This window comes from Clavelina lepadiformis, chromosome 1, assembly GCF_947623445.1.
Source record: "Clavelina lepadiformis chromosome 1, kaClaLepa1.1, whole genome shotgun sequence".
In the NCBI taxonomy this organism is placed as follows: Eukaryota; Metazoa; Chordata; class Ascidiacea; order Aplousobranchia; family Clavelinidae; genus Clavelina; species Clavelina lepadiformis.
The window spans coordinates 3,597,305-3,610,518 of NC_135240.1; the positions used below are offsets into that span (position 1 = coordinate 3,597,305).

Here is a 13,214-nt window from a genome sequence, read left to right on the forward strand (position 1 = left end):
CAGTTTGGTCTGTTAAGTTAAGATCTTGTTTGGATTTGTAAAAATAAATTTTGCTTGGTTGGCCGGTTTAAATTGCATAATGATGAATTGGAGCGCGAACTTCCAGCAAGATCATGTCATGTCAGAGTTTCATGCTCTTCAACCATTTTTTTACCACAATGATGAAGATCTGCTTCATTTCTGCAATTCTGGATCTTGCCTAAGTGAAGAACCCTTCGACAAATTTAGATTGGAAACTTCGACAACACTGCGGTCTCCCGAGCACGAAATTCCCGGTGATATCAGTGAAATACCCGACGATGTTACTTCTTCGTTTTTAAACACTTCCAGTCGTTTGATCGACGCAATGCTTACGAACTTCGTTCCCAATGAATATGTCAATGATGCAATACATTCAAATGATCCTTTACCAAAACTAAAAGTTACTTCCGAAAATTCTTATGATCAAGCTACTTTTGAAAATTTTCAACTCATTAAAGACTGTATGTGGAGTGGTTTAGGACGCAAGCCGCATTCTCAAGTACCCCGGTTAAATATCAGTTCTTCGCCGGATTCGTCCACTTTCTCTCCGGGAAGCGGCTGTATCAACCCCCGATCTGTATTTTCAATTGCAACTGCACTCCAGACGGTAAAGACGGAACGGAAGAACTTTCCAGTTACCCATAATCACATTGTGAATCCCGTAGCTGGCATGGAAACGCCAAGCGACTCCGGTATGTCAATTAAAACTATTTTATGCAATCTTTAAAACTGCATTACAGCAAATATGTCTTAGCATTCGTGTTATACTGAGGGTTGCATGTGTATTTGGATAATGATTTCAATGAACTTGTAAAAAATTGTTCTAAACTTGTAATAAACTTCTGTTCCGCAAACGATGAAGGAAGGCTTATAATGCGCTAATCAACGTGAGTTTAATACTGTAAAATGTCAAGCTAATTGCTATACTTCGATTGCACTTGCGTTTAATCGTTTTTCAAATTCCATAGCCCTTGACATCTGCAGCTGCAGTATAACACACATTTTAACATTTTATTTAGACGTACTATTACTGTACCTTAGTTCTTAATTTAATAAATCGGCAGAAGTTAACCGCGACAACTGGCAAAAGGCGCTCTTGCAAAAGCCCTCCCGCAGCCCAAAATTGTGTGCATTTTTTCAGGATAATTTTAATTGGCAGTTTCTTCCGCCGGCCATTTATCGGGTTTCCGCGTACACCACTACCAAATCCCACCGAAATCTCTGGGCGACGCCTCGACCAAAATCCGTCCACATAATACGTCGGAATAAGATGAAGTAATTTATTGATTAACTGGACTTGCAACCAGTCTCCTGCTTAGCTGTCACCTCTTGTTCTTTCATAAAGTTCCACTTAAGCAATCGCCAGTCTTTTATTTTCTATCCCTGAGAGTAACGGATTACACCGGCGCCGAACGGACAAATCCGCCCTGGATTTTTCTAACAAATAATTACCTAAGCAGCCTGTTCGACGTTTCGCACGAATATAGAGCATACTTGTAATATCGTAATATAATAGTAATATAAAGTAATATATAATATATAATACTCGCATACTTGCGCTGTACGCTTGTTAGGTTTATGCATATCGTTTCACCGATGGGTTGGGGACACGTGCAGACACGACACCAGGTTTCGCGTACACCAGTAACAAATACCACCGAAATATCTGTGCGACGCCTCGACCAAAATCCGTCCACATAACACGTATACTACCAGTCGGAATAAGATAATGTAATTTATTGATTAACTGGACTTGCAACCGTGTAATGCCCCGCTTGCCATAAGGTGTCCAACTAACCCTGGCGCACTCGGTGTTCTAGTTTGCGGAAGACAAGAAATACAACACCATAATGAATGCGATAAAGATTTTATGTATTTATACCTGTGCGGTCTAAAGTGAAGTCGATTGACTTGCACTGTCACTTCGTAGGTGCAGCGCTCTAAACTTTTAACGGTCCACACTAGCACCATAACAACCAACGGCAAACTATGATAATTCGCAAGGAATAAACAAGTGTTAACTGTCAACATGACCGAGTGAAAATATCGGTCTTGTGGTCAGCATTGCAGTCGCTTGAACTTCCTTAACAGCGAATTTAGCGCACATTTACCAATTGTTGTGCGCTGCTATACGTATTAGTTGCGGTAAAATTTTAATGAGGACATTACACTTTTTAACTTTTTCATTTTTTCAAATTACAGAGCAAGAAATCGACGTAGTCACGGTGGAAAATACCCCAAAATCGACACCGAACATCCCTACGACCCACGGCGTTTTCTTTCTAGGACAGAAACTATGGCCTGAACGATCGTGTGAGAGGCAGTTAGAGCTTTTTACGACCAACCTAATCCAGACGCAATCGCTAAAGAAGAACGATGAAACATTGAAACCAAGGTGGACAAGCCCGGCAGAGAAGAACATTGTAAAAGATGAGATTCCTGCCAATAACGTCGCTCATCTCATTAAATTAGCAGCTCCTTCTAGCCTAATGAGCATCACGACATCCGGGAGCAAAAAAGAGAACACGACTCCAAACGGAGCTAAAGCTGTCACAGTTGGAGCAAAGAGAAGATGCCTTTCACTGGAAGGGGTTTCCATGGTAAACAACACTGGAATCAAACAAAATCGCGAAGTGATCAAACCTGAACTGGGAGATGTTAAATTGCTTGAGATTATTCAGTTGACGAAGGGCAGTAACTCCTCGTTTATCGAGAAGAGGAAAGCTTCAGAGAAGATAAGTAAATCGAAGATTGCTTCTGTTCTCGCCGCCCATGAGACTCCAACCAGTAGTCCGGGAATATTAAATGGCGACGCCCCATCTCCGAAGAAGAGAGCCTTGAGTGGAGAGTCGAGTACGTCCTCTGCCACAGGTGAAAAGACAAACAGAGCAGTTCAAAACTTCAAAGAGAAGAAGAGGAGAGAAAGATTGCGCACTTCCGTCCTCGGGCTACAGAATAGCGTACCTCACCTCATGCACCAAGAACGGGCTACCAAAGTCGTCATCTTGAACATGGCTCGCCAGCACATCCTCAATTTACAGGGAGAGGCAGCAAATAACCAGTTGGAGAAAGTGACGGAGCAACAGAGACAGTTAGCATTACAGCAACGTTGCCAAGAGTTGTTACATGGTATGTAGCTTTTAAACACTGTAACTTACAGTCCGTCTAGCAACGGCAGCCTCAAATATGAGGGTTTAGAAGTAAGCTACATTTACACGGAATACGTCCATTAAACGTTTTATGGTTATAAATATATCTCTATCTGTTTTCTTCCTTTTTTGCTTCTGAATTTTTGCTTGCTTTAGTTAATAAGACTGCGTGGTTGTTTTGAAATAAATTGCCGAAATTTTATCCCTTTTGTACATATAAATCGTGTGTTCATTCAAAATGAATTTCCGTTTTACAGTTACGATAAAACCTTAATACGGCTCTATTCTGAACGTCCTTTGAGAAAGTCCCTCATCTGTGCGTCGGTCTTAAATGCGTTTCTACCCAAATCGCGGCATTCGTTTTACAAATATTTCTTTTCATTTTCTTTCTGTGTTTGTATTTTTCGTTAAATCGTTATAGATAATAATTTGTTCCTACTTTTTAAGAGCCACCCAATACTCCATGCTGCTATGTTTTTCAACGCATGAAAAAAATTTGAGATGCCCCCCACCCATCACCGACTCCCACCCAGGTATGGGGATAAGGGTGCATCAGCTTCGGTACTGAGCCGTGAAAACCTCATGCATGCTCCTGTGAAGAGATTATTTACTTGTTAGAAACTTTTTCGTTTGTTTGCTTGTTTGTGTGCGCGAACGCGTGCTCGACTGGAATACATTGTTTAGAGATGATTTCGTTTTCGAAAATAATCGCACCTCGTTCGTTTTGATATGTTTTTGTTTGCAACGTTTTCTTTCGTTGAGCCGACTTTAAACAGAAAAGTCTACATTTGGTTTTTGTGAATACTCTCCCGTGTCCAAGCGTCAAGTGTATGTACTGTACTGTATTTCCATAATCTTCTCCTAAATCTACTTTCTCCTCTTTCAACTCTTACAATGAAGTCAAGGCGTAATTTTAAGTAAAATGTAATTTTGTATTGTTATTACCATTTTCGATTGTAGTTTTTGACACATTTGACAACAGTTGAGTATTTAGGCCAATGACTCTACAATTACAAAGCATTAACATTTTCGGGGTCGCTTAGAAGAAATATACAAGGCCTCAGAATAACTTTTTTCACCAAATGTGTCTTACTAGCTCGGTATTTATATTTTCTTAACTGTGTAAACATTTTTTTTTCTGTTGTAGCCTCACAGTTCATTTTCATCGCGTGAAATTATTCCACCGCTTGGCTGGCGTGCTTACTTTGAAAATATGCTAATAGGCCCGCAAAGTAGAAGGAGTATCATTTGTGCTTTGTTTATCAAACTTAACTTACCGGCATTAGGGCATTTGCCACCCATGTCTGACGAATGGTCTGAAGCTTGGTCAATTGTGGAGGAAAACAGCTCTTATCAGAACAAGTCTCCCCCCCCCCCCAGTATGCAAAAGTAAAGGCAGCGACGTCATTAAACCATATAGTTCACGTAAATGTCAACCAACGCTTAATTACTGAAGATGTGAGTCTATTTATTACAGCAATAAAAATTTAACGGATAAATTCGAGACTGGTGACTTTATATCTCTTGCTCACGCTTACTTGGAAGGAATCAGCAATTACCGGCGGTTTCAAATGGCAGCACGTTAAGCGTCTGTAACAAAGCGTTAATTTGCGGATGCCCCAGCCCCCTGCACAACTTACTCACTATATCAAACGACCTTTCAACAAAAAAGTAACAACGAATTTACTATTCATTCCAGAAGTGAGGAAAAAAACACATGCACAGTTGCAATACCAAAATTTGCCTGAAATTTTTACAATTACTCTAGGTAGGCTACGATGGGTCGTATTAAGCGTCGCGTGATTAAGTGTCACCAAACTAATTTTAAATCAAATAAAGAGGTATCAATGGAATAATATACAAAACAATTTTTCGATAAAACGCGCTTTAGTGTTGAGGACTGAAGAACAATCAGTCCAAACGTAAATACTTTGATAGAGCGGTTTTCCAAGGAATTCCAACGTGGGATTTGTATTCTACGCCGGATAGTTTGTTGTTTTACCTAATAAAATAACACACTTGAATTAGAAAACTTTGCTACGTTACATTTGAATTTTGCTTAACATTTATAATTGCCCTTTTAGCTTTATCTGCCCCTGCTATCTATTCTTATTTTTTATCGGAATTTCACAGGTTAATTTTTGTCTATTATTATTAGAGTAACCGACGCCGACCCAAACCCACCGGGAATGTCTCTCGCAAGAACTGCTTGGGTTAAGCTCAACCGCTTTCGCACCGGCGTCGGACGCTTTCGTTCAGACATGCACAAATGGGGACTGGTTACCTCACCAGGATGTGAGTGTGGTGCCACAGAGCAGACAGCAGACCATGTGATCAATGCCTGCCCAATCCATCGGCCCTCACGTGGTGTGCTTGGTGTGCCATATAATTTTTTTGTATATTGTGTGGAGCGATTGAACGACTAGTGAAAATGTTATGACAGTGTTTATATTGCGAAATGTGCAACAAAATACGTTAGTGCTTCCTGTTTTAAACCCTTTCACCTTAGTTTAAGTATTAACAAGGAAGTCTATATTAGAGGGCGTTTTTTGAAGCGCGTTTTTCTGTAGGTAGGAAGTAGCTTTGGTTGTTTTATATTACAAAACTTTTTTAAAATTTTGTTTCTTTAGGCAAGTTTATCAGAAATCTTTGAAAAGCGCAGACATGTTCATAATGGAATTTTTTAGGCTACAGTTAAGTCATTGTATAAAATCATATATATCATGATGAGTTTTATTTGTTGATCAATAGTTGTGAGAAATCAGAATAATGAGAACGCTGGTTTGATTTATTGCTTTTGACTGCCTGAGGTCATACCCAGCTTTTGTTTCGTTATAACACTTGGACATTTCGATTTAATTTATTTCGACTTCCATTCCTGGGATCGGGTGGCACGAGTTTGATGTCTGATATTGTTTGAAGAAGAGCTCGGATAGCCGGAAGCAGGCTGCGATCGCCAGGACTGAAATGTTAGAAAAACACATACATCCATGTACTGCGTAATTAATGGCATCCAGGCCGGATAGCCACTGTCAAAACAGCGACTGTCATAATGGCGACTTCATAATAGCGACGTAATCAAGTGAGCGACATTCCAAACAGCGATGGTATAAATGCCGACCGCATTAAAACAGGACTGTTATGATAGCGACTTAACTAGGCTTACCATATTTTTTTCATTGAAAAGCGGGACGCTTCAGAACAACAAGCCCTATCAGATAAATGTGGTTTACATTTTACTAGAAGTATGAGACTATTTTGGATTCCTATCGTCAGGGACAGCTAAAGTAGTAAGACACCAAGAAAAACTAAAATAATGGATTTTGCTAGGAAACAAAACAATGTTCAAGCATTTGTAAATTTACATAATCGTCCAATCATACTTTTCTGTAGACAATACTTTCTTCCAGAAGTCTATATTCAACTTTATTTTCTCATAAAAACCACAGCAGGAAAAGTCAGTTTTAATTTTGCAGGTGATAAGGGCTTTCACATTCAAATGGTTTTTGCAGAAGAAAATGCAAACAAGTACCGGAACCGTACGAAATAAGTTCTTTCAATAACCCAACTGCAAAAGGATCATCTCCTCCTCCTAGCCTACTATTACTGAACAGTGAACAAGCGAATGCGCTAACAATCAACTCACCACTGGACCAATTACCCGCTACAATGATGTAACAATTACTTTCACATTTAACACAACGAAACGAGAACACGCATCACTCTTCAGGAAGTTAGCTAAACAGACCAATCACATCATGCTAATATTCGTGTAGTGTGGGGCAATGCTGGCTCAGTAAATGCCAAAGCGGGACTTTTAGTTGACTGATCGAGACGCCGGGACAAAGCCTTTAAAAGCGGGACTGTCCCGGCTAAAACGGGACGTATGGTAAGCCTAGACTTAACTCGTGTTCACTGAGTCGAATGAGGCATTTATAAATGGAAGGCAACACTATGACGTGTCACATTAATTTTAAGGTCGTTTGAAAAATTTGCCCCAATGGATTTTATAATTTCAAGAAAAGGAAGTGACATGATAAGTTATGAAGGCTTTTTGTACAGGAAAGACAAAACAAAGTTAAATACAATCAATTGGAGATGTGCTAAAACAGGTTGTAAAGGTCGCCTAACGACAAGCCTTCAGTATCGTGAGCAACAACAGCCCCCAGTGAGCAGTGGCGTCCACACGCATCCACCAAACCCTACGGAAGTGGCAGCCAGGAGAGTTGAAAACAGTGTAAAAACAGCTGCAGTAAGAGCACGGGATCCACCACGAAGAATCGTGCAGGATGCATTGACCGAAGTTAATGAAGAAGTTGCAGCAGCTGTTGGCTCTTCCACAAATCTGCGTCAAACCATCAGACGGAAAAGGAAAGCAGAAGTAATGCCTCTCGTAAATTACTTCGAAGACCACTACGTGGGCCGAAGAAACAGACGGGGAGACAGACGACAGCCATTGTTTCCCGTACATATGCGGAGTGTGAAAGCCAGACAAGATGCGGGACTGCCACGAACCAACAACCAGCTAGAGAGTTGGCACAATGTGTTTCAGGGATCAACGGAAACTCATCATCCTTCCATCTTTCGATTCATCGAAGCTTTAAGACGGGAGGAAGCCCTTCAAGGGGCAAACCGAACCCAGCTACTACAAGGCAGAGACCTGACTCAGCGAATGAAAAGATAGGTGACAATGAACACACGAATCACTGTTGTACAGCAAAATCGAGGCCAGTATGATCTGCGGCAGTTCCTTCGAGCCCTTGCTCACAATTTAGAAATAAACGTGGCTTGATTTTTATTGCAAGACTTTTGGTTGTTTTAAAGTCCCTTTTGGTTTCAATCTTTCACTACGCAGTGTTTGCCTGTTTGTGCGTGCATACGTGTGTAGAGAGGTGTGGGGGATGGAAGGTATATGTGGAGGGGGTGAAAGAGTGCGTGTGCGCCTAAGCCTTGGATTTAATAAAAGAAGTGAGGTCGCTTTCGTGTGGTCGCTCTATTGACAGTCGCTATTTGGAACCCGAGCCGTAATTAATATATAATACATTAAGAAGTATTTGTGAAGTATTTCGTACAATACTACTGTTTGTAAGTCGGTAAAAACAGGTCATTACACAACCAGCACAACATACCCATGTCTGGCAACAGCAAGAGTTAAAGGAGCGATAGGATATTTGTGCTTAGGGTTGTTTGAGCAAAAGTTTGGCTGAGCGCCAGCATCCAACAGCATCTGTTCAGCGCGACCTTTTCGATTCAACAGCGTCGTGATTAACGGTGAAGCACCTTGGCTATCCAATAGATCCAACTTTGGCTTGTGGCGAAGAAGACATGCCAGGACTTTGCATTCCTTTGAGAAATTTACTTTTGTTAACAGCAAATACCTTTCAAAGCAAATAATTTTCATCTATTAAAGTTGGTGCTAAAAACTTTACTTCTCAGGCAGAAAATGCACAGTTCCATTTTCCAAATAACCCTTTAACATTACAAAAATAGATTGTAGGCACTTACCTTGTCAATGGCTGATTTACTGAGATAATGGGCGGCGGATTTTCCTTCATCATTTGGGTTGCGATAATTTCGACGAGTTTTTCCAACAATCGTACTCACGTCAGACTTAGATGCCATAACCAAAGCTTCAAGCAAAGGACAGGCCTGGTCTTCAAGCTTCTTTGTCTTTAATAAAAACATGGTGGTTTGGAAAGTCTAGACTCTAGGTGCTGCAATTTTTAGGCTGACTTCCTTCTTAAATGTCATATTATCGAGTATCAACTTATCAAGTTTCGATCAAATAAGTCACCCGATCAAAAAGGCCCCGTGTCAATGGTTCTTCAGCAAGTAGTCTTGCTACTATAGTGCGGCCACGCTCATCACGGAAATAGGCATCGGCGTGATGTTCTGCCAACAAGTGGGCAGTTTCTCTGTGATCTTTCAACAAGGTCACTCCTATTGGGGGCATCTAAAACAATAAAAAATTGTTCTTATTGTTGTGAATATCCAGACTTTTGCCAGTTTATAAAAAATTCTTAACGCACAACTACTGACTGGAATTTGTTGTGTAATTTTGGGAGCAGTTAATGAGTGGTAACATGAACAAAACAGCCAACACAGCCTATAAAGCATGACAGCATGCATTCCATTTAACTCTGTGAATACGAACAAAGTGATTTTGGCGAACCTTTCTGTCATTATACACATCGGGGTTGGCAGAAGCTTGTAGAAGTACCAGCACACAGTGGTACCATCCATAAGCTGCTGCATAATGAATGGCTGAGTTGTTTGATGAATCGGCAACATTTTGATCGGCACCTACAACCAAACAACGTAACTGTGTCTGAAATTGAAATCATCAACGTGACTAAAGGCAATATTTGATAAGATTAATGATAAGTTATACAAAATTACAAGGTACTGTAGTTTCACTGTGAGATGTAGTACATGATTATAGCAAAACTTTACAACCTAAAGGCATCCTCTTACCTTTATGTAGAAGATAGGTGATTACAGGATAATGTCCATTCATTGCTGCATGAATCAATGCCGTCCTTTGCAACTCGTCCCTTATTTCTATGAGTGCACCAAACTAGAAAGTAAACAAAGCAAATTTTAAGCATAAAAAAACAGTTCTGCCACCACATGTTAAACAAGGTAAATCTTGTACCTTAAAATGCACATGAAATGCTGCTGTATAACCGCTTATAATGTTTACGTTTAACGAGATATTTTGTTTTTAAAGTCCATTATAACGTTCAGGGTAAATCCAAACAACTTTACAACAGTCAACACTGTCATAACACATTTGCTTTAGTTGTGTAATTTCGTTACTCACTTGTTTTAGTTTTTTTGATACGTTAACACTATATTGTGTTGTTGTTAAAGTGGAATTTTGACAGTAGTATTATTTTATGATTTCCAAGGATTATTCTGTCTTGCATTTGGCAAGCTGTTACTGTTTCATTTAAAACGGTTAAGCTGAGTAAGTCAAGGGCCTCAGGGCATTTAAAACGAATTGGTCGAAATAAATTAAATCGAAATGTCCAAGTGTTATAACGAAACAAAAGCTGGGTATGACCTCAGGCAGTCAAAAGCAATAAATCAAACCAGCGTTCTCATTATTCTGATTTCTCACAACTATTGATCAACAAATAAAACTCATCATGATATATATGATTTTATACAATGACTTAACTGTAGCCTAAAAAATTCCATTATGAACATGTCTGCGCTTTTCAAAGATTTCTGATAAACTTGCCTAAAGAAACAAAATTTTAAAAAAGTTTTGTAATATAAAACAACCAAAGCTACTTCCTACCTACAGAAAAACGCGCTTCAAAAAACGCCCTCTAATATAGACTTCCTTGTTAATACTTAAACTAAGGTGAAAGGGTTTAAAACAGGAAGCACTAACGTATTTTGTTGCACATTTCGCAATATAAACACTGTCATAACATTTTCACTAGTCGTTCAATCGCTCCACACAATATACAAAAAAATTATATGGCACACCAAGCACACCACGTGAGGGCCGATGGATTGGGCAGGCATTGATCACATGGTCTGCTGTCTGCTCTGTGGCACCACACTCACATCCTGGTGAGGTAACCAGTCCCCATTTGTGCATGTCTGAACGAAAGCGTCCGACGCCGGTGCGAAAGTGGTTGAGCTTAACCCAAGCAGTTCTTGCGAGAGACATTCCCGGTGGGTTTGGGTCGGCGTCGGTTACTCTAATAATAATAGACAAAAATTAACCTGTGAAATTCCGATAAAAAATAAGAATAGATAGCAGGGGCAGATAAAGCTAAAAGGGCAATTATAAATGTTAAGCAAAATTCAAATGTAACGTAGCAAAGTTTTCTAATTCAAGTGTGTTATTTTATTAGGTAAAACAACAAACTATCCGGCGTAGAATACAAATCCCACGTTGGAATTCCTTGGAAAACCGCTCTATCAAAGTATTTACGTTTGGACTGATTGTTCTTCAGTCCTCAACACTAAAGCGCGTTTTATCGAAAAATTGTTTTGTATATTATTCCATTGATACCTCTTTATTTGATTTAAAATTAGTTTGGTGACACTTAATCACGCGACGCTTAATACGACCCATCGTAGCCTACCTAGAGTAATTGTAAAAATTTCAGGCAAATTTTGGTATTGCAACTGTGCATGTGTTTTTTCTCAACAACCGTGTCGAACCGGTGTCAGTCGATTACTATCCTTTAATGGCCATCATAAACTGCTGGAGCAGCATCACACCAAATAAACAGCAGTTGACAACTTGACAGATGAGACCAGAACTAAAATGAGAGAAATCAATAAAAAAATGGCTTTTTTAGGCATCACTTCCGCAGCATTACATTAAGCACATGTATGTTATTTTACCCGCTGAGATATATACAACATAACACTTCAGGTAAAGTAGCCAAGTCTAAATCAATGGAATCAAATTGCGCAGGCCTACTCATATATAGGCTACTCACATTAATAGGCCTACAGCATTTTACACATGGTATTAATATCGACAACCACAAAATAACTAATATATGTTAATAATAACTAATAATATATTGCTTAACCTTAGTCTATTCTAGACACTGTTTATTATGCTGTAAAATAAATTGTGGTATCTACAGTATTATGTGGTAAAGAAATGACAACATTTACCCAACATTAAAATGGCCTAAAATCGGTTTTCTGAAAATTGATATGCTTGTATTTTACAGTCTAAGAACGGATTATTTCACTGTAATTTTTTCAACTTCATTGATTCATGTGAAAAACATTATACAACAAACATATTATACCAAAGATTAACAAAACAACCAATAACCTACATGCAGATAAGTTAGCTATAAAAGTTAGGCTGCAAAACCTGAATTTTTTTGACGAACGTGTTTTTTCTTCCATTTTCAAAATATCAACAACAAAAGATGTGGACTTAAAATATTTCCTTTATGTATTCATAATGACGATGACACTTTACTGTGAATGACAATGAGAGCGTTATCATAAAGGTTATGGAATCACCGTAAAGGTTATTATTGTTATTATTTTACCCTTATTAATAGCGAGCATATAATCGTACAATCGTAGTCGACGTTGTGCTCCACAAATTGAAATTATCCAAACACTTTAGTTGTAAAACTATTTCGATTTATGTAAAAGGACATACTTGAACGCCATCTACATTCACTTGTACACATTTGAATGCTACTAAGCCCACCATTATTGTGAATTCAACCAATCGGTCATTTTGTAAACAACCAAATGTAATTTAAAATTTGACGTTGCATCATGTTGCCCTGTATACTAGTGAGCGTTTCTAAACAGGAGGAGTAGATTCTCTGAATGAGTCACAGGACTTCTTAAAAATTGGCAACAGACGGAACGAACAGCAAAAAAGAGAGATAAAACGTTCGTGAACCAAGTTGGCCATCCCACAGCCACTATAAGCCTTCCTCATAGCTTTTCTCTTTTTTCCCCCCGACCCTTCTATTAGAAGTGAAGGCCTCGTTGGCAATTGACATGTAGTTTCAAAACTGTAGCGTTTCTCGAAGGACACATCAAGGTCAACAATACACAATTTCTCAGCGGACTCAGTTAGAACGAGGCTACATCGGCTAGGTGCAATAACTTTCATGATTGCACTTGAATCCCAGTACGGTAGTTTTGAGACGATACGAAGTGCAGGCACTATCTTGAGAGCAATTTGCAAGGCCGCAACGGGAATACACAAAAATAGATTAGATTAAGATATATTTCTCGAGTTGGTCTGTAGAAATACATGAAAGTTTAATAATGAAAATGACATTTAGAATTAGGAAAACTTGCAGCTCTGGAACGAAAGGCTACAGAAGTTTCTGAACGAGTTTAGCGCAGGCTATTTCAGCCCATTCAAATATTGAAAAATTTGTTTGTTCTTTTGTGTGGAGTATTTAACTATTAGTATTTAGTATCGAAAATATTTAAATAATGAAACCCTTGACGTTTATCTCAGTGACATTATTTTTTTCATTTTTTATCTTTATTTATTTATTTTATTTCCGTGTCTTT

The 13,214-nt window shown here is 39.0% G+C and overlaps 2 protein-coding genes across 2 annotated transcripts; one reads left to right on the forward strand and one right to left on the reverse strand.

The window, feature by feature from the left end:
- The first annotated feature begins 82 nt into the window (after positions 1-82).
- LOC143448666 (uncharacterized) lies at positions 83-3,158 on the forward strand. The gene is made up of 2 exons (XM_076948494.1): positions 83-713; positions 2,224-3,158. The coding sequence occupies exons 1-2, from the start codon at positions 83-85 to the stop codon at positions 3,156-3,158; spliced, it is 1,566 nt and encodes a 521-aa protein (XP_076804609.1).
- A 2,844-nt stretch (positions 3,159-6,002) lies between these two features.
- Positions 6,003-12,387, reverse strand: LOC143448675 (poly [ADP-ribose] polymerase tankyrase-like). Its single transcript, XM_076948507.1, has 7 exons — positions 12,334-12,387; positions 9,645-9,747; positions 9,343-9,473; positions 8,965-9,123; positions 8,676-8,840; positions 8,300-8,514; positions 6,003-6,132 (listed from the first exon to the last, which is right to left on the reverse strand). The coding sequence occupies exons 1-7, from the start codon at positions 12,385-12,387 to the stop codon at positions 6,003-6,005; spliced, it is 957 nt and encodes a 318-aa protein (XP_076804622.1).
- Between the last annotated feature and the right edge of the window lie 827 nt (positions 12,388-13,214).